The sequence below is a fragment of the Spizellomyces punctatus genome (genome assembly GCF_000182565.1).
Source record: "Spizellomyces punctatus DAOM BR117 chromosome Unknown supercont1.4, whole genome shotgun sequence".
In the NCBI taxonomy this organism is placed as follows: Eukaryota; Fungi; Chytridiomycota; class Chytridiomycetes; order Spizellomycetales; family Spizellomycetaceae; genus Spizellomyces; species Spizellomyces punctatus.
In genome coordinates, this window is record NW_015971540.1 from 45,776 (window position 1) to 71,249 (window position 25,474).

General features: G+C 47.2%; 12 protein-coding genes across 13 annotated transcripts in view; 6 read left to right on the top strand and 6 right to left on the bottom strand.

The window, feature by feature from the left end:
- Positions 1-1,644, top strand: part of SPPG_09024 (uncharacterized protein) — a gene marked incomplete at both ends in the record, with an annotated part of 3,854 nt that extends 2,210 nt beyond the window's left edge. The window contains 8 exons of the mRNA XM_016757177.1: positions 5-165; positions 236-514; positions 574-852; positions 936-1,062; positions 1,121-1,191; positions 1,252-1,371; positions 1,434-1,505; positions 1,570-1,644. Coding sequence (XP_016609974.1) covers positions 5-165; positions 236-514; positions 574-852; positions 936-1,062; positions 1,121-1,191; positions 1,252-1,371; positions 1,434-1,505; positions 1,570-1,644 — 1,184 coding nt within the window. The remainder of the gene's footprint in view (positions 1-4; positions 166-235; positions 515-573; positions 853-935; positions 1,063-1,120; positions 1,192-1,251; positions 1,372-1,433; positions 1,506-1,569) is intronic.
- Positions 1,645-2,243: 599 nt separating this feature from the next.
- Positions 2,244-3,276, top strand: SPPG_02444 (uncharacterized protein). The gene is made up of 2 exons (XM_016750732.1): positions 2,244-2,663; positions 2,738-3,276. The coding sequence occupies exons 1-2, from the start codon at positions 2,354-2,356 to the stop codon at positions 3,157-3,159; spliced, it is 732 nt and encodes a 243-aa protein (XP_016609975.1). The 5' UTR covers positions 2,244-2,353; the 3' UTR covers positions 3,160-3,276.
- Positions 3,277-3,408: 132 nt separating this feature from the next.
- On the top strand, positions 3,409-7,471 carry SPPG_02445 (DNA-directed DNA polymerase). The gene is made up of 7 exons (XM_016750733.1): positions 3,409-3,756; positions 3,821-5,099; positions 5,165-5,700; positions 5,764-6,142; positions 6,216-6,637; positions 6,711-7,160; positions 7,237-7,471. Exons 1-7 carry the CDS (start codon positions 3,487-3,489, stop codon positions 7,369-7,371), a joined length of 3,471 nt encoding a protein of 1,156 aa, XP_016609976.1. The 5' UTR covers positions 3,409-3,486; the 3' UTR covers positions 7,372-7,471.
- On the bottom strand, positions 7,402-8,289 carry SPPG_02446 (uncharacterized protein). The gene is made up of 2 exons (XM_016750734.1): positions 7,795-8,289; positions 7,402-7,719 (listed from the first exon to the last, which is right to left on the bottom strand). Exons 1-2 carry the CDS (start codon positions 8,252-8,254, stop codon positions 7,496-7,498), a joined length of 684 nt encoding a protein of 227 aa, XP_016609977.1. The 5' UTR covers positions 8,255-8,289; the 3' UTR covers positions 7,402-7,495.
- Positions 8,290-8,853: 564 nt separating this feature from the next.
- SPPG_02447 (tubulin beta chain) lies at positions 8,854-11,217 on the top strand. The gene is made up of 8 exons (XM_016750735.1): positions 8,854-9,001; positions 9,263-9,329; positions 9,404-9,439; positions 9,534-9,713; positions 9,788-10,011; positions 10,074-10,327; positions 10,399-10,962; positions 11,034-11,217. The coding sequence occupies exons 2-8, from the start codon at positions 9,285-9,287 to the stop codon at positions 11,072-11,074; spliced, it is 1,344 nt and encodes a 447-aa protein (XP_016609978.1). The 5' UTR covers positions 8,854-9,001; positions 9,263-9,284; the 3' UTR covers positions 11,075-11,217.
- Positions 11,218-11,500: 283 nt separating this feature from the next.
- Positions 11,501-15,699, bottom strand: SPPG_02448 (uncharacterized protein). Its single transcript, XM_016750736.1, has 15 exons — positions 15,526-15,699; positions 15,403-15,460; positions 15,229-15,338; positions 15,061-15,160; positions 14,931-15,004; positions 13,761-14,870; positions 13,562-13,705; positions 13,390-13,503; positions 12,977-13,324; positions 12,809-12,918; positions 12,707-12,746; positions 12,135-12,633; positions 11,954-12,068; positions 11,848-11,879; positions 11,501-11,788 (listed from the first exon to the last, which is right to left on the bottom strand). The coding sequence occupies exons 2-15, from the start codon at positions 15,434-15,436 to the stop codon at positions 11,724-11,726; spliced, it is 2,895 nt and encodes a 964-aa protein (XP_016609979.1). The 5' UTR covers positions 15,437-15,460; positions 15,526-15,699; the 3' UTR covers positions 11,501-11,723.
- Positions 15,700-15,836: 137 nt separating this feature from the next.
- Positions 15,837-17,283, top strand: SPPG_02449. Of its 2 annotated transcripts, none has more exons than XM_016750738.1 (4): positions 15,837-15,995; positions 16,052-16,246; positions 16,304-16,809; positions 16,878-17,283. In XM_016750738.1, exons 1-4 carry the CDS (start codon positions 15,873-15,875, stop codon positions 17,113-17,115), a joined length of 1,062 nt encoding a protein of 353 aa, XP_016609981.1. In that variant the 5' UTR covers positions 15,837-15,872; the 3' UTR covers positions 17,116-17,283. The 2 variants fall into 2 exon arrangements, with proteins under 2 accessions (XP_016609981.1, XP_016609980.1); XM_016750737.1 differs by having other exon boundaries at positions 16,310-16,809.
- SPPG_02450 (uncharacterized protein) lies at positions 17,146-18,356 on the bottom strand. The gene is made up of 4 exons (XM_016750739.1): positions 18,299-18,356; positions 18,136-18,236; positions 17,492-18,035; positions 17,146-17,385 (listed from the first exon to the last, which is right to left on the bottom strand). The coding sequence occupies exons 1-4, from the start codon at positions 18,303-18,305 to the stop codon at positions 17,318-17,320; spliced, it is 720 nt and encodes a 239-aa protein (XP_016609982.1). The 5' UTR covers positions 18,306-18,356; the 3' UTR covers positions 17,146-17,317.
- A 135-nt stretch (positions 18,357-18,491) lies between these two features.
- On the bottom strand, positions 18,492-20,207 carry SPPG_02451 (uncharacterized protein). Its single transcript, XM_016750740.1, has 6 exons — positions 20,006-20,207; positions 19,246-19,871; positions 19,136-19,169; positions 18,990-19,065; positions 18,807-18,931; positions 18,492-18,731 (listed from the first exon to the last, which is right to left on the bottom strand). The coding sequence occupies exons 1-6, from the start codon at positions 20,058-20,060 to the stop codon at positions 18,646-18,648; spliced, it is 1,002 nt and encodes a 333-aa protein (XP_016609983.1). The 5' UTR covers positions 20,061-20,207; the 3' UTR covers positions 18,492-18,645.
- A 15-nt stretch (positions 20,208-20,222) lies between these two features.
- Positions 20,223-22,773, bottom strand: SPPG_02452 (uncharacterized protein). The gene is made up of 11 exons (XM_016750741.1): positions 22,757-22,773; positions 22,243-22,693; positions 22,159-22,180; positions 22,059-22,096; positions 21,978-21,994; positions 21,608-21,921; positions 21,378-21,549; positions 21,257-21,316; positions 21,143-21,187; positions 20,940-21,089; positions 20,223-20,858 (listed from the first exon to the last, which is right to left on the bottom strand). The coding sequence occupies exons 2-11, from the start codon at positions 22,544-22,546 to the stop codon at positions 20,526-20,528; spliced, it is 1,455 nt and encodes a 484-aa protein (XP_016609984.1). The 5' UTR covers positions 22,547-22,693; positions 22,757-22,773; the 3' UTR covers positions 20,223-20,525.
- SPPG_02453 (uncharacterized protein) lies at positions 22,618-24,371 on the top strand. Its single transcript, XM_016750742.1, has 5 exons — positions 22,618-22,850; positions 22,908-22,958; positions 23,035-23,237; positions 23,296-23,591; positions 23,651-24,371. The coding sequence occupies exons 1-5, from the start codon at positions 22,640-22,642 to the stop codon at positions 24,150-24,152; spliced, it is 1,263 nt and encodes a 420-aa protein (XP_016609985.1). The 5' UTR covers positions 22,618-22,639; the 3' UTR covers positions 24,153-24,371.
- SPPG_02454 (uncharacterized protein) lies at positions 24,153-25,355 on the bottom strand. Its single transcript, XM_016750743.1, has 3 exons — positions 25,179-25,355; positions 24,899-25,113; positions 24,153-24,833 (listed from the first exon to the last, which is right to left on the bottom strand). Exons 1-3 carry the CDS (start codon positions 25,276-25,278, stop codon positions 24,354-24,356), a joined length of 795 nt encoding a protein of 264 aa, XP_016609986.1. The 5' UTR covers positions 25,279-25,355; the 3' UTR covers positions 24,153-24,353.
- Between the last annotated feature and the right edge of the window lie 119 nt (positions 25,356-25,474).

Genomic DNA, 25,474 nt, shown 5'->3' on the forward strand with positions numbered 1-25,474 from the left:
GAAGCATTTAACGATAAAGACAAGGAAGGCGTTGATCCAACGGGACTGGCGAATGATGGTGTAACGAATCGTGTTGCGGGCATGTCCCTCAAATACACATTGGAAGAACACAAGGGAGCCGTTACTGGAATTGCATGTTTTGCGAGGGATGGGACTCATTGGCTGGTATGTGCACGTTCGTTTTACAACCAAAAAAAGGCCAGACACGCACCTAGGACTCACATAAACAAAAAAGCTCAGTTCCGGATTCGATCGTCGTATCTGCATATGGGAGTACATGCCCACAACCGCCCAATTCCAACGCCACGACGTCTTTCGAAACGCTCACGCAGGGTTCGGTAAAGAAGAACTCGCTGCAGATGGCATCATCCTCGACCTTGCTTACTGCCCAGAACGAAACGAGTTTGCCTATGCTTCAGCAGATAAACTGGCTTATATCCGTAAATTCTCACCAAAAGGGACCGAAATGTTACTACAAGCCATTTTACAAGGCCACGAAGCCGAAGTCACACAGGTAAAACACAAAGCTACAAGTTTACCTGAACATTCTTGCCTTTTTAACACAACGTCCAGATCAAATGGAACGACATTCACAAACAATGGATAACAGCCTCTGAGGACCGTACGATCCGTATCTGGCCTCCAGAAGGTATCCCCTGTCTCCGCGTCATCAACAACGACGCACCCTGTACCGCACTCTGTATCGACAATGTCAACGGGAGTATTATCACCGGGTCCCAAGATAAGATTATTCGTGTGTTTGATCCGGATAAAAAGGATGAGTTGGTGCAAAAGAATGTGGGACATACGGATGAAGTTCGATGTATTATACACATCCCGGTTCGGAATCAGGTACGAAAAAGAAGTAACAGAAGCTACCATGTTTTATTGTTTTTACATTTCAAATGTCTTCTTTTTCTTTTGGGTGGTGACAGTATGTATCGGCCTCGTGGGATAACACTGTGCGCGTATGGAATGGTATGCTACCATTCAATCTTTCTTTTGTCAAAATTTTTCACTTTTTAACACCGTCGATACCCTATCCAGCATACCTCAAAAAAGGTCAGCTCCCAACCACCCAAAACCACATAATTCCTCTTTCTTACCCCTCTATCGATAGGACAACGCCGAATCGCAGCATCAAAAAGCACTACATACACCCCCACAGGAACATTTGACGAACTCGAAGATGTACGTTTCATCAGAGTATCCCACACTTGTTTCCGTTACTCACAAAACCTTTTTTCACAGTCAGCAACATATTCTGACATTAACCCCCTCATTAAACCCAAACTGCTCTCCAAACCCCTCTTCATAACCGACTTATCCCCAACAAAAGGCTCCCATAAAGACGAGTACGGGTTACCCACCGTAAGTTAAAAAACACCCCATTACCACTCCAAACCCCCATCTTACACATTACTGTTTTAAAGCAACAATCTCGACTTGAAGATGAACTCCGATCTACACTGAATGATCTGGAAAACGCATTAGCGGCATCCGATGTAAGTTTGATAAAATGTGCATGTTTTGGGTTCTTTTTGCTGTTTTGGTAATTCTATTGGGTAGAAGGCACAGAGTGCTAAACGAGGTAGAGGAACGAAATCAGATCGACGAAAAGGGTCTGAAGGACGGATTGGATAGTCATACATACAGTATTTATTTATTATACAATTTATGTGTGAGAAATGTTATGGGCTTGCTCTGAGAGATGGCAGGGTCATATCGCTCGCAAGTGCATCTCCCCGTCCCTGTAGCCCGTAATGCAGTTCCTATCGTCTATATCGTAATCATTGCACACCTTGTCACCCATTCCAACATGGAGAAACCTGCGGAATGGGAGGCGAAGGCGGTAGTGTTTTGTTGTGTACACTTGCGAAAAGTAACGATTTTGATAAACAAAAAACAAAACGAAATAGCACGAATGTTGGATTATCACTTGTATGGGCACTGCAACCGAGATTGCAACCATACTCTTAACGTGACTGAAAAGCGTGTGTGCAGTGACTGGGTACATTTAATCGAATAAATGCATTAAATCCTACTTTATGTAATAAAGTGTTATTTACCTTGGATGGTTAAGCGACAAGCTGCGCGTTGTGTGCTAGAAAATAAACTTACTCCACGATCACTCCGTTATTTGCAAAAATGACTTTGGTTTTTTTTAGACTTTCAAATTGTTGCTCCGCAGCGTTTTTTTTGTGTTGCTGATAAGCGGAAAAGTGCAGCAGCAACATGAGAGCAAAAAAAAAAAAATAGATGGAAACAAGAATGACTGTGATGCTGAAAATATAAAAGCATAGCGAATCAACTGACACCATCTTAGCATCTCATCCCCATCCTCATCAAAGCCATGCACAGTCTTGCTATTCTCACATTGTCGCTGGTCAGCGTAGTGGTTGCCCAGAATGAAGGTGGCCCAGTGTCGCTGCCTCGTCCAATTCCTTCCTTGACTCTCCCATCTGTGCCATCTGGGTTCCCTACTACTTTTCCTTCGGCGTTCCCATCGGCGTTCCCAACCATTGCTCCATCTAGTCTGCCGCAGACAGCGGGACCGTCCAGTGTGACAGCAAGTATAGCACCCAGTGGAGCGCCTACCCCGAGGGCCACAAGTTCTCCGACGAACCCAATAGGCAATTCCCCAAGCAATCTACCAGGAGGAGGTAAATGACCACGAATCTAAGCAAAAATCATACTATGACAAAGGTGTTGATTCATGATCATCCTTGGCTATTAGATTGCATGCAACTAGTGAGTGGGCTCGTCGACTGTGAAAGTGAATTTGTCCGGGCTGCCATTACCCAGTCCATCGATTACCCCTCCGAAGCCTTTGACACGGCAATCGCAAAATTTAGCTCCTGCACATGCGACATGTTCGGAAAACTCAATAGCCTCCAAAGCTGCAAGAGCAATATGAACGACCAAGAGTTGAAGGATGTGAAAGGCGTTTGTGCCGAACAGCCTTTGAGTGTCAACAAAGTTTTCCTAGCCATTGGAAAGGCTACCGGACAAACTGCTACGATCAAGTTGCCAAATGGAAAGACTGTCACCCCACCGTTCAAGAATGCAAAGGGTGAGGTTGTCAACAGTGCTCAGAACACTGGAGCCTCTCTCATGGGGGTCATTGGGTTGGCTTTGGCTGTCGTTGCTGCTATGTAGATTTCAACTTCTGTAACAAGAAAATACCTCATAGACTGCTGGCAAATATAAGCAGAGCACACTAGTTTAGATGGGCTAGATGAGCATAGTTCGCAAATAAAAAAAAGTTATATCCAACTCGATGTTTGCGTAATCATTGTAAAGACTTAATTTCCAGATGACTGTGCAAACCGATTAGCCAATAAAAAGGTGGCACAGCTCTCATTCTTTTTGGCGAGACTGGAAATGAACGATCGCTTGGCGACTATCTGCAAAAAACACACCTACAAAAGCGAGTCGACTGGGACATTGGACGGGTGGGACGCCAGTAACAGAACTCATACAAAAATGTCCAACGATATGATGGCACTGTACTGGGAGTTGGCCTCCGTCGACCCCACAGTACGTCAAAAAGCTGCCGACAAACTTGTCCGCGCTCTGTACACATTCCAGCATGATCTCCACCCAACACTGGAAAACGCCGTCTCAACGCCTTCAGGCGATAATTTGGACCAACTTTGTGCACAGGATGTATCGTACGGTATTAAGCGATTGCTGAGAGGGTTGCCTTCTTCGAGGGATGGAGCCCGGCAGGGGTTTGCGGTTGCTTTGACAGAGGTGGGTGTTGAGCTGCTCCCACGGGAACGAATTCAAAAAAATGACCAACTTTTTTTTTGCTCAGTTGCTGAAAAGTTTGGAATTTCTTCGAGTCTCAACGGCTCTGTCTCTACTCGCCAAACTGACACAAACCGAAGGAGCAAAAGGCCAGGAGGAGCGGGATATCCTGTTTGGACGGATCTTTGGGTTAATGGCCATATGTCAGGCGGACATGTTGGCAAGACCGCATACCACGATTGAAGATGTACAGGAGATGGTGACGAGGCTTTTGAAATATGCATCGAGCAAGTCGTACATCAAGGAGACTTGCTTCAAAGTGTTGATAACCATGGTGGAGAAGCTACATGAAACAAAACTAGAGGCGGAGGCTGTGGAGTATGTTATTCCCACTGTTTTGAGCAAGGGGATTGAGGGTCCAGAGGAGCTGTGGTTTGCTATTGTCATGCAATCTCGGTATCCAAAGTTTGCATGGGCATCCGTCCTCCCATCCTGGAGAGATGGTTCAGTCCTCCACACAAAGAACAAGACACAGCTTGTCGCGATTCTCAAAGAGTCGACGTACACTATTCCACGCGTTCACTTGGTATGGGACGCCTTGTTGGATGCTGTGCTTACCAGCCCTCCATTAAGCAAGCTCTCCATTCGGGATTTATGGAGCGTCCTCGATGACGCACTGTTTTCCTCCTCTTACGAACGCAAATTCCTTGGTTTACTCCTCTTTCAAAAGATTCTTCCCCGTCTTGATGCGACCGAGGTTCCATTCTTGTTCACACCTCAACTCCTCCGCACACTGATCAACAACCTTGCGAAACACGACAATTACCTGCATAAAGTCGCCAAACAGACGGCCAGCATGCTTTCAACTGTGGCCTTAGAGCGGAAAGATGTTGCATTGCAGCTGGTGTTGCAGCTGGTCGGGAAGAATGGACATCAGAGGTTCGATCAGGTGACCAAGACGAAAACAGTTGAGAACATCTTGGGTAGCTTGGAAGGAGAAGGAATCGAAACCTACATCAAATATCTCCAAGACATGTTTGTAAACCAAGGTGAACCGGGTGACGCAGGGGAGGCGGATACTGTGAATCAACGCCGGCAATGGGCCGTAGACCAGATGTTGCTTCTTTTAAAGAACGGAAAGATCCCAAAGGAGGAAAAATGGATCCAGCGGATTGCGCGTTTCGTATGGCTTCATGCTTTTTTCAAGGTTCAAAAAGCAGACCCAAAGGTGGATGTGATTCAAGTCCCGCGTCCAGAGGTATCCGACGCTACTAGGGAACTTTGCACAGAAAGACTAGGTAGCTTGTTGGCCACACTTGCCGGAATTGCTTTGAAATCAACTGGAGGTGACATTTTCTCCTTCTTCTGGATCGACCGGTATGCGCAATACTGAATCTTTACTCTATTTTAGAAACGCGATTGGCCCCAGGGACCATGACAGATGGCCAGTATTGGGCAAACGATCTCCACACCTTCACGGTGGATCTTTCCAAGAACAAGCGCGTATCGCTCCTGGTGGAACTAGACCAAGAAGCGCAACAAACCGTTCAAAACGCAACATCCACCCTTCATTCCATTCAGAAGCGGATTACCAAACCCGAAGTGTCCCAAAACCGCGACGTCTTGGCCCAATACAAGGCCTTTGAGCTACTCTTCCTCCATCTTCTTCTCCATGTGTATATTGAACCGGCGGAAGCTGTTGGCGTCCTCGACGAACTGAAGAATTGTTTTGACCTGTTTTTCCAGGACAAATCTGCAAGTCCTAAAAAGAGAAAGGCAAAGGATGCTGACGATATGGAAGAAGATCACGCTCCTATCGAGGTTTTGGTGGATATTTTGATCAGTTTCTTGGCGAAACCTTCCGCTCTCGTTAGGAGTTTGTCGCAGGATGTATTCAAAGTGTTTAATAACCAGTTGACGAAAAAGTCGTTGGACCTTATCTTTGAGGTTTGCACATTTTTATTTGTGATTGATTTGCTGGTCGTCTGACTAAATGATTGTATTTGCTAGGTATTATCTGCAAAGGGCGGTGTTGCCGGTGCTCAAGAGCTCTTTGAGGAGGAGGAAGAAGAGGACGAGGATGTTGACATGGAGAGTGGTGATGCCATGGATGTTGATTCGAAACAAGAGGACGATGATGACGAAGACGATGAAGAAGAGGGCGAAGACGAGGACGAGGACGAAGATGATGATGATGAAGAAGAATCTGGAGAGGTGGACGAAGAGCTTCGACGTAAAATCAAGGAAGCCCTAGGCAATGCCGCCATCGACGAAGAAGATGATGATTCAGACGAAGAGGCATTTTTGGATGACGATGAAATGGAGGCATTTGATGATAAACTGGCAGAAATTTTCCGTCAACGAAAGGAAATAAAAACCGCAAAGAAAGGTACTGTGACAAAAAACCTGTACTGTATTCCCCCTGCATTCCTCCATTTCTTATGAATCTCCACTCTTTCCAGATGTCAAAAATCAAGTATTGCACTTTAAACTCCGTGTGGTCGACCTCCTCGACATCTTCCTCCGTAAATCTCCTCAAAACCCGCTCGTCATCGAACTCATCATGCCCCTCATCAAGCTCATCACAAGCACCTCACGTAGCACAGACGACAAAGATCTCCACGAGAAACTCCTGTCCCTTGCTAAAAACAAGCTTTTCAGGCTCAGGGAAGTGCCGACGGAGCCTGCTCTGAATGTCGATCGGGCTGTGGAGGTATTGAAGGAGGTTCATGAGTATGCGCGCCGAGCAACGGATGCCACGTTGTTTGGGTTGTGTAATGGGGCGTCGTTACTCTTGACCAGGATCTTGAGTCATGTCAAGGAACCCATTCCTAAGAAGGAGGTGAAGAAGACACCAAAGAAGCGCAAGGTCGAGACAAAGGAGGTGTGTACAATAATTGTCGTACTGGTGTATTCTTTATGGTGCGGTCGAGATTTAATGGTTCTTTGCATTTCAGGCGCCAGACACAAAGCCCATGAGCCGCGTCGCATCAGTCTACCAAGAAACCTTGTCTGATTTTATGACCAAGAACAAAACCCGCGTCAAACCCGTTATCTTCCTTGATCTCATCAACCGGTATCCGGTCTACGCCTGGGAACTCTTGCCCTCCCTCGTAGACTTTACATCCGAGTCTGTCGATGCCAAAGCGTACAATCTGGTCCAAGCGTACAACATTATCAGCCGGATTATGAAACAGGCACCCAAAGGGGAGGATGAGGAGCGGGCCAAGGTTGTCAAAGAGGTTTTGCCCAAATTGGCAGAGAATTTTATCCGCACTTTGCAGCAGGCAGTTGACGGAGAGGTGGATGGGCCGAGGAGTTTAGGAAAGGAGAGGGTAAAGGATTTGCTAAAGGATATGATGGCGGTTGCCAGGCGAAGTGTAAAGCTGATTGATGATCAGGATGAGGTAAGAAGATGACTGCTACTTGAATTTTCTGCAACAAAACATTGTGATGCTAATCCTGGTGTTGAATGATGATAAGATTTCAAAACTGTGGCGAGCGGACGAGATACGACAAGCTTTGGACCGATTATGTGACAGTGAGCGATTCCAAGGCGTTACCTCCCTGAAGGGTCAAAGCAAGCAGCTGTTGGCGTTGGTGGAGAAGAAAGCCTAATTTGGGTGTAGATTGGGATGTGTGCACGAATTTGTATCATATGCTGCATCATGTTATTTATTTTGGTATTAGAATATATTTGTTTTGCCTAGCTGTCCACAGCCTCATTGCATAAAGTGGTACTCTACCAAAATTTTAGCCAACCCCAACGTCCCGTGGACGTCTTGTCCTCATTCCCGAGCAACTGTCTCTCACGCTCGTTGAGTAGTTTGAGTGTGTCCTCCAAAAATCTTCGCACGAGTAACAACTCGCGCTTATCAATTCCCTCCAGTTTCTTTATTTCGGCGACAGAGTCCAGATCTGCTAGCGCTGCTGCCACCTTTGCTTTTGCGAGAGTCAAGTAGCTTGCTGTAAGAGATAAAAAAAAAAGGATGGGCTGTTTGAACCGTTAGAAAGCAACAGAATGGGTATCTGAACGCTTACCATCCGCGTTGCTCCAGTTATACGCAAGATTGAGTCTGTAATCTCCAAATATCCCAGACAAGTCCAATGCGGAATGACTTTTGGCTTCTTCCGTCTCTCCCTCCTTTTTCTCCACGACTTTCTCGTCGTCGTCTTTATCATCCTCGTCGTCATCATCATCCGGTTGATACACAAATATTCCCCAATCCGCCAACAATCCTGATCCATGGCTGGCTATAAACGACCCAATCGTAACACCAGACACGGCAACTATGAGCAGTTTGGTCCATGCTCGCCAAGAGAGATCCGTGAGGTCTTCTGCAATGGCATCGAGAGAGAGGGAAGTGGCAGTTTTGTGGCTGGATATGATTTGGGGGTGGCCTTGAGTGTGAAAATAGAGTGCAGGGCGGACATGGGTGTGTACTTTAAGTGGTAATGGAGGCCGAAAACGAAACGGGAATCTTGTTAATATTCTGCTCATTGGTGTTTTGTGTTTACAGTTGGTGAGTTGGATTTTTGTCCAGCGTGGTCATGGAAGCAAAAGACGCGTCGCGTCGCGTTCGAGTCGAAAAACGCATCAAACTCGCGTCCTTTTCAGATGTCATTTGCTCTCCCTCTTTCTCTCTCTTGCTCTACAAACGTGACATTATTTGTAGGTATTTTTCATGCGTATGGGGGGCGTATGGGGGGCATGGGCAGTTTGGTATCCATTCCTGCGGGAACAGAACGGATGGGTGGTATGATGGAATGATAAACATTCGACTACCCACTGCTGCATCATTTGTTATCAGTGGTACCCCCTGCTCTGCAAAACGAAACAATGAAACGTCGACCATGGAAACACACAAGTGCTGTTTTTGAGGTAAGCGCTGGTAATCGCCTTGTAAATTGCCCCCGTAGACGAGAAAAACACGAAATCGCGTGCTTAAATAAGCAGAAGCCAAACGCGTTCTTCCAAAGAGCGGAGTTGCATTGTGCATTTATGCCCATTTATAGATATATGGAATATCCATATATGGAAATAGATATTGTTCCCACACACGAACGGCTTTGCGTTTCCACTCGACGGTCACATTTCCCCCCCCCCCCCCCAGCGTCCTTTTTCCGCCAGTGCGTTCGGACATCTCTTTTTCTCGTCGCCTGCATTTCATCACTCATCTGGGCAACAAAGGACTTTTAGTGCAACGCCTACTTTTTTTTGCTTTCTCTCCTCTTGCTGCACTTTAAGGTAAGGAACCTACGCATCGTCTTTGGTGAGAAAACGGGGAGCAGAGCGGAGTTGAATCCGGACCTGGGAATCCCCCAGGTTGATCGCTTTTGACGCGCAACGAGGAACTCTATAAAACCAGAGTTTCCGTTTTGAACACTCCTTCTACTGTCGTGTATGCGTTGCTATTCACTGTCGTGGTAGCAGCAACGTCAAAAGTGGTGGTGTCTCGCTTTTTTTTGTACGCGGTACTCATCTCGAGCCAATCTGTTTCCTGTTCAGTCACACAGATTAAAACACCAGGATGCGTGAAATCGTGCACTTGCAAACCGGCCAATGTGGTAACCAGGTATGGAACACTCTGCTACGTGCTGCTCAAGGTTGGTTACCTGTTTATTCATCATTTCTCTTGTTTTCGCACAGATTGGTGCCAAGTTCTGGGAAGTCATCTCAGACGAGGTAAGAAACGCTCTGCTGCGCAGGAGGAACCGTCCTGCTTTCAACGTATTTCTTTGCGCATTTTGACTTACAATATTCCTCTGGTGTCAAATAGCACGGTATCGACCCCACCGGTACCTACCACGGTGACTCTGACCTTCAACTCGAGCGCATCAATGTCTACTACAATGAGGCCACTGGGGGCAAGTACGTCCCCCGTGCCGTCTTGGTTGACTTGGAGCCTGGAACCATGGACTCTGTTCGCGCTGGACCTTTCGGCCAGCTCTTCCGACCGGTAAGTACTAGATTTTCCTGACTGCGCTTTAGATTCGTCGACTTAATTGGCTTATGTTATCGTGTTTTCCCTAGGACAACTTTGTGTTTGGTCAATCCGGTGCCGGTAACAACTGGGCCAAGGGACACTACACCGAGGGTGCAGAGTTGGTCGACTCTGTCCTCGATGTCGTCCGCAAGGAGGCCGAATCCTGCGACTGCTTGCAGGGTTTCCAGATCACACACTCCTTGGGTGGTGGTACCGGAGCTGGTATGGGTACCCTCCTCATCTCCAAGATCCGTGAAGAATACCCCGACCGGTGAGTTTGTTTGTCGTGTTCAGTGTATTGGGAATCCCGCTCATCCTCTCCCTTCTCTTCAGTATGATGTGTACCTTCTCCGTTGTTCCATCGCCCAAGGTGTCCGACACCGTTGTTGAGCCCTACAACGCGACATTGTCCGTTCACCAGCTTGTGGAAAACTCTGACGAGACCTTCTGCATTGACAACGAGGCCTTGTACGACATCTGCTTCCGGACTCTCAAGCTCACGACGCCCACCTACGGTGACCTTAACCACCTCGTGTCCGCTGTCATGAGCGGTATCACTACCTGCTTGCGTTTCCCTGGTCAACTGAGTAAGTGATTTAGTACTTCCGGATTCTGCAACGTATTCCGTGATATTCCGTGACTAATTGGTCCAACTTAGACGCTGACCTCCGTAAGCTTGCCGTCAACATGGTGCCATTCCCTCGTCTCCACTTCTTCATGGTCGGATTCGCACCTCTTACATCTCGTGGCTCCCAGCAGTACCGTGCTCTCACGGTCCCTGAGCTCACCCAGCAAATGTTTGATGCCAAGAACATGATGGCTGCCTCTGACCCTCGCCACGGGCGTTACTTGACTGTTGCCGCCATGTTCCGTGGTCGCATGTCTATGAAGGAAGTCGACGAGCAGATGCTCAACGTACAAAACAAGAACTCCTCTTACTTTGTTGAATGGATACCTAACAACGTTAAGACAGCCGTCTGTGATATCCCACCCAAGGGTCTCAAGATGTCCGTCACCTTCATCGGCAACTCTACCGCCATCCAAGAACTCTTCAAGCGCATCTCTGATCAATTCACCGCCATGTTCCGTCGTAAGGCTTTCTTGCACTGGTACACTGGCGAGGGTATGGACGAGATGGAATTCACTGAGGCTGAGTCCAACATGAACGATTTGGTCTCTGAATACCAGCAATACCAGGACGCAACCGCAGAAGAGGAGGGTGGTAAGTTTCTACAAGCTGTAACCTTATAGCTACGTGTGTCATGAGACTGATCAAATATCTTTTCGTTACAGAATTCGAGGAGGAGGAGGGTGAAGCTGAGGCCGAGGCATAAGCAACTCGACCGTAGTGGGAGGGAGAAAGCAAACCAGTGTAGAGCTCTTTACCTTATTATAAGTAACCAAAGTTGTGTGTCCTCTGCTTGTGGTGTCTTGAGTGTTTTTTTCAAATAAAAAAAAAGTAAAAAAAAAAAAACAATCGTCCGTCTCGTGTTGGTCAATTGCTTGGTTTTTTGCATTCTGATTTTATATGCACAATACTCTTGTATCTTCGGTACGCCGAAAGATATGCATTCCACAATATACGTGCAATTTGCAATTCGGTTAGTTGCAGAAGTCTACCCTACCGAGAAACTTGATAATTCCCAGAGTCATCCCAAACACGTTGGCCAATTACCAGTACCTTCAAACCACCTCAGAAAACCCCCCAAAAGTACGGCAGAGTACAAACAGAACCCTATTATAATCGAGAGAAACCAAGTCCAACTTCCTACCATGAATTGACAATAAAGAGACAAAAGAAAGGGTTCACGCCATTCCAAGTGCAAAGGAACCCATAAAGAAACAAACCAGTAAACCTTTCAGCCCTCAAAATATATATCGATTCCCACCACTCTCAACAACACACAAGTAACAAAAAAAAAAAGAAATCATGTACACTAGATTAAGTTCCATCATGTTTTTCTATAATTCTATCGGGGCATATCAAGCCTTCTTGCTCAAGAGACTAATGTACCACGAAGATCGTTTGGCGGGTGCGTCTGATGTATCTGTCATACGGAAATGTTAGTACGAGTTTTGGGCACCGATGAGACATCATTCGCCTTACCAAGTTGAGAAAGTTGGGAAAGGGGGGATAATCTGTTGTGTACATTAGGGGAAGTTGGCAAATGAGATGAGAGAATGGAATAAGAAGTCTAGTCAGAGATACGTACGGTTCCTGTCCTTCACTTTCACCAGCGGCCACAAACGTCCCACCCCCTCCACGAAGGGGTTTGGCGATACGGGAAGAGTAGAGCCAGCTGCTTGTGGGTTGTTGTTGGGTTTGAGCTAAAAAGTAAAGGTTACTTGTGAGCGATTCAAAAGCCAAAAGGATTGTGAACAAACACAACGTACATCGAGCTTCTTGGACTTTTTCGCGCATGGCAGCTAGCTGTGCCTCGAACTTATGGTTCTGGAGCTCCAGTTTCGTTTGAGCATCTTGTAAAAGAGTTTCGAGATTTTGTATTCGCTCGTTTCTAGCCGACAATTTACGTTCCGCAACCGCCACCTCCTTTTTCAATGTCGTATTTTGCTCCACAAGTGTTTTCTGAACCGCAGTCAGTTGCTCCAGATTGCGCTCCAAAAAGGCCATCTTCTGCTGCTGGGCTCGCGAATTGGACGTCCGGAGAATGGAATTGTACTGTTCCCGCACGTCATCCAGGGAGATTTCGAGTTCAACGACCTTTTCGCAGCGGTTTTGGAGATCGCGCATCAGCTTCTTTTTCATAGTGTCAAACTCGGCCAATTGGTGGGTCATGCTCTTGCGAATCGCTTCGATTTCCGCGCGCGCCTGCGTGTCGACGGCGGAAGATTGGTCGAGTGATTTCATAGAGTTCATAGAGTCTGTTACAGACTGGTTGTGCAAAGGATTATGAAATTAGTATGTAGCAAGGATTGACCTGAAAGACGCGGTGCTCAGTGCTCACTTTAAGATTCTCTGTAATTTTCGCTTGGTCCGTCATCATGCTGCAAAGATATTCCGTGTAAGGAGAGATTTCATGAAAAGACTCGGGCACAAACCGCCTCACCTCTGCACTCTAGCAATCTCATCGTCCTTTCTCGCTAGAAGGGTCTTGAAATCTTCCATCTCCTTTTCTTGCATCTCTTTACGGGACTCGTATGTTGATTCCAGCTTGGCCTATTGCATATATCAGTGCATGACGCGGATGCAATATTTCAAAACTGGAAACACCAACCTTCAGCTCTTCAAACATGTGAGCAACCTCCGGCCCGGCATTTTGTGTCTCCTCATGAATCGTCTTGTCCAAAAGCTCCTCATACTCTCTTTGCAAGGTCACCACCTGCCGTTCCAGTTCCTCCTTCCGCTTAGCTAGATGCCCCGCGTCCTCCTCCGCGATTTTGGTTTTCACCATTAGATCATCAATTAGTGCTTCCTGTTGAGTCAATTGGGCCTTCACGTCGAGGAGTTCATAATGCTGAGATTCTATTTCCTCGGGGTTTGTGGGAGGCTCAGAGTTTTCCTTCATATGAGCGAGTTTGGCAAGGGTAGAGCGGAGCTGCTTTTCCTTTTCGGTCATAGAAGCCTGTAATGGTGTACGATGTGAGTCTTCTTTACCTTGCTCAGGATACACCATCTGTCAGCACTTACGGATGGGTCAAACTCGGCCATCATTTGCGCCATCTTTTCCTTCTTCCGTTTTTCTTTCTCTTCCTCACTGATGGTGAGGACCGGTTGCGCGGATTGCAACTCGATGATCCGTTTCTATTTCCGCAAAGTCATGAATCACTGCTTGTAGGCCAGCTCAACAGTCGGGTTATACCTTCAATTCATCGATTTCCTTGGACATTTCTGTATTGGCATCCTTCAAGCTGTCTACGGTAATCGCGCTGTCCTTGTTCTCAAAGGAGAGCTTCTCCATTTGAAGTTTGAGTTCACCCAATGTTGTGTTTAATTCCTTGTTTTCCTGTAACACAACGTCAGGCAAAGGCGCAAGCAACATGAAGAACGTTCATATATACCTGAGCCAATGCAGAGTCATCCTTCCGCAAAGAGGCCAGCTCCTCATTCATGGCTTCCGCATCCTTCTTCAATCGTTCTAATTGGGCTTCTTTCTCAGCTAATTGATCCGACAGCTCATTCTCGCGCTTCAAGAAGTCTTCGCGCTCATCGTCTGCTATTGGGAGAGCGGGCGTTGAGGAGCGGGCTACAACATCCGCAACAGAGGGTGGAGGAACGACGGTTGAAGCACGGTCCTGAAGGTAGTTTTGAGGTGTTACCCAATCCTTTTCTGGCACTGTTCCCCCCGAGCGCCAAATGCTCAGTTCGCCCTCAAGTGCGTTGGAATAGCTTTGCAAGGAGGCAATGTCGGCTTTAGATTTTTTGAGTAAGGCTTTCAGTTCCCCTGGACTGAGTTCAGCGTTAATCTTGGCCTTGTTCTTGATCGTCTTTGCTCGCATCCCGAAGCGCAAGGTGGAGAGCGTCTCGGATTCGTTGAATGATGACGGCGAGCAGTTGATGATGAGCGTTGTTCTCGAGTTTCCACCGAGCGACTCTTGGAGGATACGCGTCAGCTTCGAGTCACGGTACGGGATGTGTGATGATTTGCCGTCCGTGAGAGCATTGATGACCATTCCCAACGCTGACAGGGACTTGTTGATCTTTTTCGCTTCTTCAAGAGTCTGTCCTGAGGCACCCGTTTTACCAACTTTTTCTGAACCAGCAAGATCGACCAATGACAGTTTCCCGACTTTTTGGCTCCCGTCGTTCAAATTCTTTTGCGTGATGGTCAAGACAAAGATGGAGTGACTTCGGGAACTCTCTGCATTCATATTTGTGTGTGCAACGACTCGTGAGCTCTGTCCACGCCGCATGGCCTCATATACCTCGTCTATCGATCCGACAAAGACTTCTAAGAGGCCCTTGACATAGACGCCTCGGGTCTTCTCTTCATGAATGGGGAGATTATCATTGCTGGGATTCAACAAATCACGGATCTTTTCCATGTAAATTTCCATGAAGGAGACGCGGACGGTAAATTCGAGATGGGGAGGGGAAGTAAAAATGGTTGAAAAGATGTTTTCGACGATACGCGGTGTCAATCCCTTCATTTCCTCATTTTCCATGTCACCCTATAACCTCGCCTGTCAGCCCCGCAATGCCTGTTATACAAAGGGGATCCAGCAATATACCATCATTGTGTGCGTCTTTCCACTCCCAGTTTGTCCATACGCAAAGATTGTTCCATTGTATCCCCTCATAACATCTAACATGCTTGGAATCAGATACCGCGTATCGTCAAGACAACCATTGCGCAGTTACCTTCTATCACAGCGCTCGCAGAATAGGCGAATACAAGCTCCTGAGTTGTATTCCAGTCGAACACGCGGTCAAAGTTGAAGGTGCCAGGGTAATCTTTACTCTGCAAAGTGTCAGGTCAGTGGATTTAGGTCGTCTGATATTGAGAACATGGCATGATGCTGTGCTCACCTCCAGCCGAACGCTCGTCATCTCATCATCAAACTGCACAACCGGCACACCACCCTCTTTGATTTCCCTCCCATTTTGCGGTCGAAACCGGCAAACAACTCTAATGGAATCTACAAAGGGAGAGTCGGTTGAGATCATCAGATATGTGAGATCTGCAACCAGTAAGAGCCATACCTCCTGCTGCCCTGCTTGGGCTGTCTGCTAGCATTTTGTTTGTGTTTTTGTGGGGATGCTAATGGGTAGGAGGAGGGTTTGAGCAAACAGGAAAGTGACGCTACAGTGAAGCAACCCAGTTACATTAATAAAATAATATCAGATCTAAGCGTCAGCTCCACTCGTCTGAACCAAAGGGAGGTGCATCTATCCGTCCTTGTACAAAAAACCAAGAGGTCCTACTAATAATATTGTAATCTATAAAAACCAAATGACAAGCTCGCAAATGTAAAATAAACCCGTAGGTGCCCAACGAACAGAAGCCGCTAGCCGTTTAAACGCGAAACGGTTTCATGCATCATAATTTTATTGCACGTGATTGCATTCATGTAACCATTTCTGGATTAATGAAGCATGTGATATGTGGATCTTGAAGTTTCTTTTTGGGATGAAGAGGTCCTGCGAATTTGGGAATTTCTGGTCATTGCTTTATGGGCATGTCCACGCACGACGAGGACCAAGATGCCACCAGCCAGTCGAGGCAGGATAACACAGGAACTACACTGCAAGAACCAACATGGGAGCAACTTTCGGACCGTATTGCAAAACGCCTGGTAACAGCGTCCCCACTAGCGTTTTGCTTGTTTCTCGGATATCTCACACCTATTAGCATCACATTCGGATAGAATTAAAACGCGGCGCTAAAAAAGCCAAGACGTTCGAAACCCGGAAACTCGTTAAAAAGCTCCGTTTCTTTCGGAAACAGTATGACCAAGCCAAAAATGACGAGAGCACTCCAGACGAGATCAAACTTCAGCGACAGAAGATGGTTGAAAAATTTGAGGCCGATGTGGAGAGTATAAAGGTGTGTATGCAAGGACCTCTAATAACCCCGGCTTCAAGGACTAGACTAATTGCATAGTACAAGCACATCAACATGGACAAGATCGTGCACAACGCATTTGCTGCCTGCCTATCCAAATCCTCTCTGCCGCACCTCCCCAACCTTTTATCCACATGGGACTCCGCGAAAGACTGGACCCAAACGGATCAGAATACTCCATCCGTTACTCGAGTTGAGCAGCGACTATCTTCCTCTGAACCAATTCGGGATGCGGCGGAAGGAGCTATCGAAGATTTGCATTGCCTATTAACCGGAGTACGATCAAAGACACGGAAGCGGAAGAAGAATCCTCCAACGCAGAAACTCTCCACTGTGTCCAAAGTCTCTGTGCAAACTGACGATGACGATGACGAGGCCGACTCGGACGAGATGTCACGGCCTGTAACGTCTGCCTTCATCGCTTCTCTGGGTGATAGCGACTCAGAGTTGGATCTTAGTGTGTCGGAAGTTGAGGAAAGCGACTACGACCAGCCAGCCTCTAAGAAAGTCAAAAAGAATCGACAGGGACAAAGAGCTCGGCGAGCGTACGTTTTGATATCCTGGTATTCCGTCTTTAGCTCATCGACTCACCGCAGCGTGTTATTTTGAACAGCCAAGCAGAAAAGCTTTATGGCCAAAGGGCAAAGCACCTCCAAAACGCCTCTCATCCACCACCAAACTCCAAACGCGCCCCTTCATCAACAACAACACAACCTGTCAAAGAAGTCCCAAAAGAGACGCTCCACCCATCATGGGAAGCCAAACGCAAGGCAAAGGAAGCGCAGAGCATGATTTTGCAGGCTGGCAAACCAAAGAAGATTGTGTTTGGGTCTGAATCCGATGAGGATTAGACCATCGCCTGTATGTTTTTTTGGACAATTATTGTACATAGAATTTCATTGAGGGATGGCGACTACGATTCAAAGCACCATATTGAAAATCATTAAACACTATGATATACACGCGAATGTGAAAAATACTCCAATTGGATAAGACCCAAACGCTTGACTGCGTCTCCCGTTCTGATCCTCCTATACTCCTTTCTTATTCTTCTCATGAGGTTGCTCCCGCGGATTCTCCTGTTATGGATTTGCCTGTTAGTGTAATTCCGCCTTTGCCAACTACATGTGCAAGAGGAAGTTAGTTCAAAATATGGTCCACGCAATGAGCTCTCCATGCTCCAGCATCCTAACCCCTCCAAACTCCGAACAACTGCTTGACACTCACTATCAATAATCCCCTTGGTTTTGAGCACGTAGAGTACAATCGCCACAACCACTAGCACAACAATCAACAAAATAAACACGATGAAGATCTTATCGGTCGCCATTCGTCTCAAAAACACACGCAATTGCTTTTCGGCTCGTTTGAGATTACTTTCCACCGTCGCAAGATCTTCCTGAATCTTGGACATCTGATTTCCCTGTTTCAAAACTTCATCTTTAACAGCCAATCCCATCTCCAACGTTTCCTCCACAATACGTTTCGTCCTTGCCGTCGACTGCTGGGTCTGCTCCTGGATTTGAATTGCGGTTTGAGTGATTTCTTTATTCGACATATCGTCGATAGTTTTTTTTTGCTTCAGATCATCGGTTTGGGCGGTTGTTTCGGCCCATTGGACATCTTGCGTTAGTTGGGCGATTTTCTGCTCGTAGGCTTTGGCTTTTTGATCCCAGGTGGTTGTTGGAGGGGGAAGTTCGCGGATTTCGACGAGGAGGGTTCTGTGTAGTTTTTTGGCGCGGTTTAGCCGGTTTTTGAGGTAGCTACATTTCTGGTTTAGGATGCCGAGCGGGTGTGGTAAGGAAAGAGTGGAGGCGGTCGCCCAGTGAATACCAACCTCATAGAACTGATATTGTAATTCAGAAACAAACCTCCATACGCTCCTGCCCTTTCAGTCTTGGTAGTTCCTTCCCCAACACATTCTCAATCTGCTCAAGCACCTCTTGCATTTCCTCATCGTAGTCGTCCAACTCTATTGTTTACTCAGTTTTGTTACATCTCGGAGTATTAAGTGCTACTTAAGCTCTGGCTTACCTGACATGACGGGCACTCAAAACTCGTTGGTCAGTATGGGTTGTAAGGAGGACGCTAATTGCCCATGCAAACGCTGAATCACAGCTGGAATTAAACAATTTGTGAGAGCGGGGTGATTACGGCATTGATTACGTAGATTGCCATCGCGACCTGTACTGTCCAGGCAGCCGTTCTCCTCAAGTAAAAAGCACCTTTTGCGAAACTGTACCAAATATCTTCGTTTTACCTAACAAGAGCGGGCGTCTATGCTGCTTCCCAAAGAAAGCACAAAACCAGAGTGTCGATAAACTACCGAGTCTATCCTACTGAGCGTGACACTGCCTACAACTACCATCAAATAAAGATATCTAACGGCACATTTTATCATAAATGTCGGCAAACTCCATGTCCTTGTCCGCTCGTGGGAGGTGGGCCCAAAGAAGAGCCCGTGTTCCTATGATCGGATAAGGTTGTGAGCCCCGCACTAACCAACACTTTATAAGGCATTCTTGATTCAAGCGACAAATACCTGCAGAATCCAACCGATCAGCGTAGGCGACCTCAGATATGTGAAACATCCAGAAATGCCCGTTGTTGCAAGCTTCCATGCAGGGTTCGCAAGGCTGCGTGACATGGTATCCGATAACGTTTCCACTATGCAGGATAATCAAGGTTTGTCGTCGAAACTGAATCTCATCAGATCGCAACATACCAGCCCAAACATGCCACATCTCGAATACGACAGAAACAGTTTCGCGTCTGATAGTCATCATTCACTAATTGAACACCTAAGAATTGAAGAGAATGTGAATTCTACCGCATATCGCTCCAGATCGTCATCCCACAGCGCACACTCACCATTAGGTGGTACATCCGTCGAAAATAACTCAATCTTAACCACAAGTCCAGAAAATTCAATGAGCATCCATCACTGATGCCAAAGAATAAACCATTCGCGTAAATCTCACATTCATATCAGCTAACAAAATAGCCTTCATTCCTCGTCTGCACACAACTGCCGTACAATGCCTGCAAGTTAATTCGCAAACAACTTTGCTTCTAAATTGAGGTCGTATATTATCATTCAAAGATCCCTCGGAAGATTGTCGTGACCACGTTCCTCGTGTGGTCGTACTGGTGTTGGTCATGCCGTCATTGGCACCCATAGAAGACGTAAAGTTCCCTCGGCGCAAAGCCATACGAGACGCCGGAATATGAAACATGTTGCTAGAAGAAGTTGATTGAGACCGGGAGGTTGTAGTGGTATAGTTTTGAGATGACTGTTGCTGTCCGACCCGCGACTGGTGTTGAACATGATGCCGTGCGCTTGATGCGGACACCGGAGGACCAGAGGATGAGCTGGTTGGAGCCGGAACTTGACCAGGACTCATCCCCGCCGTCGCTACGTAAACATATCCGCTGTAGCTGGTGTGCGCTGGATAGAACGCTGGGTATGGGTGAGATGGGGTGGCAGCAGTGAGTGTTTGGTAGGGGTAGCGGCCAGGCATATTATTGTGACGTGGGATCACAGATGAAACAAGGGATGGCGAACTGTCATCGTCTTCGGCCTCAATAACACCTGCGGGTTGATGGGCTGTGTGAAGAGTGCATACGATGAGAATGGATGCAACGGATGTTTCCTGTCATGCAAGGGTATGACATTGTCTGTGGATGGTCCATTGTGTAAACTGGCCCACAGACTTTGCCACGTCGGTTACCGGCACGTACCAGCTCTAGTACCAAACTCTCTCTCCATCAAGTGACGATGACTAGGAACGGACATAGGAAGACCAGCTACAAGTGAACAGATACAGATACCACACTATCCAGCGCTGTGTTACGAAGGTCCACCGTACCAATTCTCAAACTGGCACACACAGTGGTATTTTCAGCCGCCGCCTTGACTAACTGAACCTTGAGGGTCGTTGACGACTTTTCAAAAAGGCTTCATAGAAGGCATTATATCCTTTCTCTGATGTTTGGGTCGCCCCTAACTATCTGTATATCCATACATTGTTCTATCCTTTATTTTTAGAAAAGATCGCGTCCATCTAGGATGCCGTCATCCACACCTGTCTTGTATTCCCCCAGAACGTAAAGGTAATCCTGCCCGTCCAATTAGCGCAATTAAAGAGGCCCCAACACCTGCGACAAGGGAGAATGGGACAAGCTCCAAAGTTTGCTTACATAACCAAGCCGGATTCGCGTCGGAGGTCGACGAGTCCCCTGACCAGACGATCTAATCCACTTAGATTATTCCTCTTTCAACAAAACCATCAATTTCCTCCTCCGTATACTCTAGCATATTCGACAGAACTTCAAATGTATGTTGTCCCAAAATAGGCGGTGGAAGCCTGATGCTGGGTTTCGTATGAGAATACTTGACAGGAATACCAGTAAGCTTGATCCGACCAGCGCGCGGATGATCAACTTCTTGGATCATTTCTCTATGTATAACTTGCGGATGTTCAAAGGTTTGTTGGATGTTATTGACTGGCGCGAAAGGGAAGCCAAGGGATTTGAATTCCCTCAACCAATGTGACGTCGGATGCTGGCGAAAGATATCGCTGAGGAGATCGATCTGAACATCGGACGGGGAAATATTTTAACTGACAAACAGGAAGGACTTGCAGCTGGACAACCTTGTGTACGTGGGACATACCAACTCCTTCCGATTCTCAACACGCGCAGCGTTCGTTTTGAACTTTTCATTTTCTACAAGGTCCAATCGCTCTATCTTGGTGCATAGTTTACGGAATTGTCCATCATTACCAGCACCGACAACAATGAAACTGTCCTTTGTTGGGAATGCCTGCAGATTGCGGTGTTAATACTGCCGCGTGCCTGCGCAACAACAGCACACACCTGGTAAGGCACAATGGCGGCGTGCTGTGTCCCCCATCGTTTAGCCTACGAGCCAAAGATCATTCAACATTATTCATCATAGTGTCAAGTTTGTTGTAAACCCAGATATCTCACCTCTTGGCCTCCAATCAAATAGCTATGTGCAATATTCGCGAGCGACGCTACTTGACATTCCTATAACATTTCATGAGTCTTCCAATACAAATGGAAACACTCTCAATTTGGGTCCGCTTACAAGCAGCGAGATATCCAATTTCTGTCCGAGCCCGGTGCGTGCACGTGCGAGAAGTGCGGCTAAAACGGCACCATGTGTGTACAGTCCCGTCGTCATATCGGTAATGGCAACTCCTACCTTCACCGGCGGACCATCGGGCTCGCCAGTGATGTACATGAGTCCAGCTTCCGCTCTGCGTGACAACAGCATAGTCAACATCCATCCAACCCTGCTGCCTCGCTGACACGTACTCTGTGATGACATCGTATCCAGGAGCCTTTGCATATGGGCCATCAGGTCCATATCCAGTTATGGAGGCGTATATCAATCTGGGATTGACCTTTCGCAGGTCCTCATATCCCAGACCGATTTCATCGAGTTTACCGGGCACGAAATTCTCCACCATCACATCAGATTTGGCTGCCAGCCTCTTCAATATGTCCAGTCCCTCAGGTTTCTTGAAGTTTACTGTGATAGATTTTTTATTTCGGTTGACCCCCAGAAAGTAGGCGCTTTCCCCAGGTTGATTATCGTTCGAATCTTTGTTCGGGGCAAAGGGTGGGCCCTGATAGCAGTATGAATGTTAATGTCTTACAGCAGAAGGAGGCCAGATGTACGGACCCACGCTCGCGTATCATCTGTTATCATCAATAAACAGTCATTAAGTGAGAGCTCCTGTCGTAATAAGGTCGATATGCCTACCTCCAGACTTGGGATTCTCGACTTTGATAATCTCAGCCCTTTGTTTAACAGTAATTTGAGTATTTTCCATATTCCTAGGACGGCAATTGAAATCCTATACCCATAGTCCCCAAGAATCATGGCTGCAAAACCCGGATGTCAGTAAGAGATCCCAGTAAGCTACTTGCAGCCGCTCCGGACTTACTACAATACGGTCCAGCCAACACTCGAGTCAAGTCCAATACTCTCACCCCTTCCAAAGGCAAAGCATTGGCGGCTGCTGAGGACGTCGAGCTGTGTTGGCGACGAGCGGACGAACATAACACAGTGGGACGAAATGCGACGAGATGATGGCAAAGCCCCCTCACTGGCGGCATAAGTGGAAGGTTTATGAAGTGCATGGTCAACGCTGCGACGTGCCGTACAGCGACAGATGGGACGAATGAACTGTAAAGCAAGAAGTCGGGAAAACACAACCAGTGCAGATGTATTACAAGCGTAATACTCATTTATCCCAGTTTGGGTTAATTGCGACTTAATCTACCAGCACCAGCTTTTCCTCGTTTCTGCCGTTGTCAAACTCTGGACCCAACAATCAGGAAATGGCCCAACGAAAAAAGGCGGAGAGGAAGACTGGTTCCATTGGGGCTCGCTTACTGCGATGGGGAACAATTATTGTAACATCTTACTTGGTTCTCCTACTGGCGCTGGTTTCATACCCGGAGGTGTTCCAACCCCATCTCATATACTTGAATTGGATCCGATATCCGTCGGTTAATTGGTCAGGGGACGCCCAAGAGTTTGGTTTTCGAGGTATGTGCTGAGGCTCCGGAACTAGTATACAGCGCGAGTGTTAAGTTTCTTTCGTAGCTGGTACTGTGCGAAGCATCAAGTTCTCGACACCTGACAATGTCACTTTGGGTATGGTTAAAAGAGACGTCAGTGAATAGAGTTGAATAGACTTGACTTTCTAAGCCTGGGTCTACTATCGCTTTAGGAGCATGGCACATTCTCCCTCGCACATCAGCACCTTCCGTTCTATCGCTTACTAAAGGTGGCGCATCACCAGTCGGTAAAGAGTCCGTAGAAGACCGTGATGTCAGATTTACCAAGGCACTCCAATCTGCCGGACGAGTGTTCCTGTATTTTCACGGAAATGCAGGCAATCGAGCAACTGGCCATCGGACTGATTTCTATAAGGTAACGATCAATACCAATATGACTTTTGCAATAGGATATCTGATGCCTTCCGCTTCAGATTATCCAAGACCTGGGGGACAACACGCATATCATCGCCGTGGACTGTCGTGGATTTGGAGACTCCGATGGATATTTTGCCTCGGAATATGGCATTCAGATTGATGCTGTCGCATCGTTCGATTGGATCGTGGCACAAGGCGTGAGCCCATCGAAAATCGTTGTCGTTGGCCACAGCTTGGGGACGGGTATTGCCACGTACTTGGCTCACAACATAACTGTCTCGCGTGGTATTCACGGAGGAGGAGGACTTTTGCTACTTGCTGGATATGCATCAATCCCGGATGCGGCGCTTGGGTATGTCTGCTTCAGACGCGACCACTACATGAGGCAAGAGTTAATAGTTACTGAACTAGATATCCCATGGTACCGCTGCTGTGGCCCTTCAAGCATCACCCATCTCTCGCAACCAAAGCTAAGAGTTTCGTAGTCGAGCGGTGGGAGTCCTCGCGCAATATTCGTGATACCCACGGATGGCCAGTGCTTCTTGTGCATGGGAGCCGTGATTACGAAATACTGCCATGGCAAGCCAGGAATCTCTTTTTGCAGGCCGTTTCGGCGCGGATAGGAACCGAGGCTGTCGAGCCACCAGAAGACGCGGTAACCGCCCTGGCACCTGACCATGAAGAGGGTAGTCATTTGGAATATGAAGGATACGACATTCGAACGTTGCCTGGTCGGGAGGCGTGGCTGTGGACTCTTCGCCCTAATAAGGACGCCGATGCCGTTGTCCGTGGCCCGAAAGATATTGGAAACGTTTGGTACCTAGAGGTGAAGCATGGGGGGCACAACAGCTTGTCTAAATTCCATGTGGTACCTGACACCATTGAAGCGTGGGCGACCATAAACGGGTTGTAGGCTAGGAGGTAGCAAGAGGTTTGCTACTCATTATATTCATCCTCGTGTCGTATGTAAAGTAACCATTTACGTCCTCATAGCATGTAGGGCAAACTGACAACTGGTAATCATATAAAGTAGATGTTGTACAATATTACAATAACGTGACTGGGCGCCTGGCCGTGGCGGACTACATAAAATATAAAGCGCATTAATGTCCAATTACATACTCAACCAAGAACACAGTGAAACAATCGAAACAGATGTTGCCACCATCCTGAGTATAATCATTTTGTCTAACTGTGATGACCTCCAACCTGAAGATGGAAATGCTAGTGCAATATTCGTCGGTGTCGCGGGGGAAAGCGTGGACGTTGGAAAAACGCCCGTCTCCGTTGCTGTTGCAACCATTTGTTGCTTACTCACATTCGTCGGGTTCAGTGGGATTGGTCTCTGACGGAGACGCCCTTCTTGAGGACATATCACATCATTGACGCAGACAATGAAGGGTGGAGATTCCGCGTTACTGGCACCTGGGACACCATTCACGAGTTCTGTCCACCTCAAATCGATCTTGCAGGTAATAGTGGGGTCAGTTCCACCTGGGTGCCGGGGTGGAAGTGTGGATGCGCCACCGAACGGAATGGACAGAGATCCACTTCTAGTACTTCCGCTCAATGATTGTTTTGAGGATGCTGCCATCTGCAGGGTGAAATTTCGGCGATTTATTATTTGCCAAGCTTAGCCAGCAACTCCCAGCGACATACCTGTTCAGTGGGCAACGCTTTCAACGGACCCGACCCGAGGCCATCGCATACGCACTTCCACGATGCAGAGATGGTCGGTAATGAACCGTTCAAGGCTGGCACGTACGTATAGTCAAATTGAATACGCAGGTTAGCGATTCCAGAGGTTCCGGCCGTTGAGTTGACTATTGGTGAAGGGATATGTCCAATGGAAAATGCAACATCTCCTGCTCGCGCTACGTGATTGGCCGTATGAAAAGAACTTTCCATAGGAATATTGATCCAAACATGGAAGACTCACCAAGGTCGATGCACAGTTCAAAAAGAATGACTGCGACAAACCACGTCCGAAGTTGGAATACACGATGAGGTATCATGACGGATAACGACTTTGAATGCATGGCGAATGGCAACTGCAGTGCTCCGTCGACAGCATACAAGGATGCCAGACTGTCAACGAAATAGCCAAAGTAACCCCATTGCTATGAAGAACGCGAGAACGCGACGCGTCAGACAGTCCAAGGGCTTACGTTTGCTTCTTCCAGCCACGTTTGTTACTGTTGACAAAACTCATACAATTAAATAACTTTTTAAAGA

Bases quoted from the DNA above. Each gene is read 5' to 3' on its own strand.
- SPPG_02454 (XM_016750743.1), bottom strand. From the start codon at position 25,278: ATGCATTCAAAGTCGTTATCCGTCATGATACCTCATCGTGTATTCCAA. The intron at 25,114-25,178 runs GTGAGTCTTCCA...CCAATCACGTAG, and splicing joins TGAACTGTGCATCGACCTTG to CGCGAGCAGGAGATGTTGCA. The intron at 24,834-24,898 runs GTATGTCGCTGG...TTCACCCTGCAG, and splicing joins AAGCGTTGCCCACTGAACAG to ATGGCAGCATCCTCAAAACA.
- SPPG_02453 (XM_016750742.1), top strand. From the start codon at position 22,640: ATGGCCCAACGAAAAAAGGCGGAGAGGAAGACTGGTTCCATTGGGGCT. The intron at 22,851-22,907 runs GTATGTGCTGAG...TTTCTTTCGTAG, and splicing joins CCAAGAGTTTGGTTTTCGAG to CTGGTACTGTGCGAAGCATC. The intron at 22,959-23,034 runs GTATGGTTAAAA...CTATCGCTTTAG, and splicing joins ACCTGACAATGTCACTTTGG to GAGCATGGCACATTCTCCCT.
- SPPG_02452 (XM_016750741.1), bottom strand. From the start codon at position 22,546: ATGAGTATTACGCTTGTAATACATCTGCACTGGTTGTGTTTTCCCGAC. The intron at 22,181-22,242 runs GTAAGTCCGGAG...CGGGTTTTGCAG, and splicing joins GTTGGCTGGACCGTATTGTA to CCATGATTCTTGGGGACTAT. The intron at 21,317-21,377 runs GTAAGCGGACCC...GAAATGTTATAG, and splicing joins AATTGGATATCTCGCTGCTT to GAATGTCAAGTAGCGTCGCT.
- SPPG_02448 (XM_016750736.1), bottom strand. From the start codon at position 15,436: ATGCTAGCAGACAGCCCAAGCAGGGCAGCAGGAG. The intron at 13,325-13,389 runs GTAAGTGCTGAC...ACACCATTACAG, and splicing joins TGGCCGAGTTTGACCCATCC to GCTTCTATGACCGAAAAGGA. The intron at 12,069-12,134 runs GTACGTTGTGTT...TTTACTTTTTAG, and splicing joins AAAAGTCCAAGAAGCTCGAT to CTCAAACCCAACAACAACCC.
- SPPG_02447 (XM_016750735.1), top strand. From the start codon at position 9,285: ATGCGTGAAATCGTGCACTTGCAAACCGGCCAATGTGGTAACCAG. The intron at 10,328-10,398 runs GTAAGTGATTTA...GGTCCAACTTAG, and splicing joins GCGTTTCCCTGGTCAACTGA to ACGCTGACCTCCGTAAGCTT. The intron at 10,963-11,033 runs GTAAGTTTCTAC...TTTTCGTTACAG, and splicing joins AACCGCAGAAGAGGAGGGTG to AATTCGAGGAGGAGGAGGGT.
- SPPG_02446 (XM_016750734.1), bottom strand. From the start codon at position 8,254: ATGAGCAGAATATTAACAAGATTCCCGTTTCGTTTTCGGCCTCCATTA. The intron at 7,720-7,794 runs GTAAGCGTTCAG...TATCTCTTACAG, and splicing joins TAACTGGAGCAACGCGGATG to CAAGCTACTTGACTCTCGCA.
- SPPG_02445 (XM_016750733.1), top strand. From the start codon at position 3,487: ATGTCCAACGATATGATGGCACTGTACTGGGAGTTGGCCTCCGTCGAC. The intron at 5,100-5,164 runs GTGACATTTTCT...ACTCTATTTTAG, and splicing joins TGCTTTGAAATCAACTGGAG to AAACGCGATTGGCCCCAGGG. The intron at 7,161-7,236 runs GTAAGAAGATGA...AATGATGATAAG, and splicing joins TGATTGATGATCAGGATGAG to ATTTCAAAACTGTGGCGAGC.
- SPPG_02444 (XM_016750732.1), top strand. From the start codon at position 2,354: ATGCACAGTCTTGCTATTCTCACATTGTCGCTGGTCAGCGTAGTGGTT. The intron at 2,664-2,737 runs GTAAATGACCAC...CTTGGCTATTAG, and splicing joins AAGCAATCTACCAGGAGGAG to ATTGCATGCAACTAGTGAGT.
- SPPG_02450 (XM_016750739.1), bottom strand. The intron at 18,036-18,135 runs GTTTGTTTCTGA...ATCCTAAACCAG, and splicing joins AAGGGCAGGAGCGTATGGAG to AAATGTAGCTACCTCAAAAA. The intron at 17,386-17,491 runs GTGAGTGTCAAG...TTGCACATGTAG, and splicing joins AACCAAGGGGATTATTGATA to TTGGCAAAGGCGGAATTACA.
- SPPG_02451 (XM_016750740.1), bottom strand. From the start codon at position 20,060: ATGTCCGTTCCTAGTCATCGTCACTTGATGGAGAGAGAGTTTGGTACT. The intron at 19,066-19,135 runs GTGAGTGTGCGC...TTCAATTCTTAG, and splicing joins GACGGATGTACCACCTAATG to GTGTTCAATTAGTGAATGAT. The intron at 18,732-18,806 runs GTATTTGTCGCT...ATCCGATCATAG, and splicing joins TGATCGGTTGGATTCTGCAG to GAACACGGGCTCTTCTTTGG.
- SPPG_02449 (XM_016750738.1), top strand. From the start codon at position 15,873: ATGGGCATGTCCACGCACGACGAGGACCAAGATGCCACCAGCCAGTCG. The intron at 15,996-16,051 runs GTAACAGCGTCC...CACACCTATTAG, and splicing joins ACCGTATTGCAAAACGCCTG to CATCACATTCGGATAGAATT. The intron at 16,810-16,877 runs GTACGTTTTGAT...TATTTTGAACAG, and splicing joins GGACAAAGAGCTCGGCGAGC to CCAAGCAGAAAAGCTTTATG.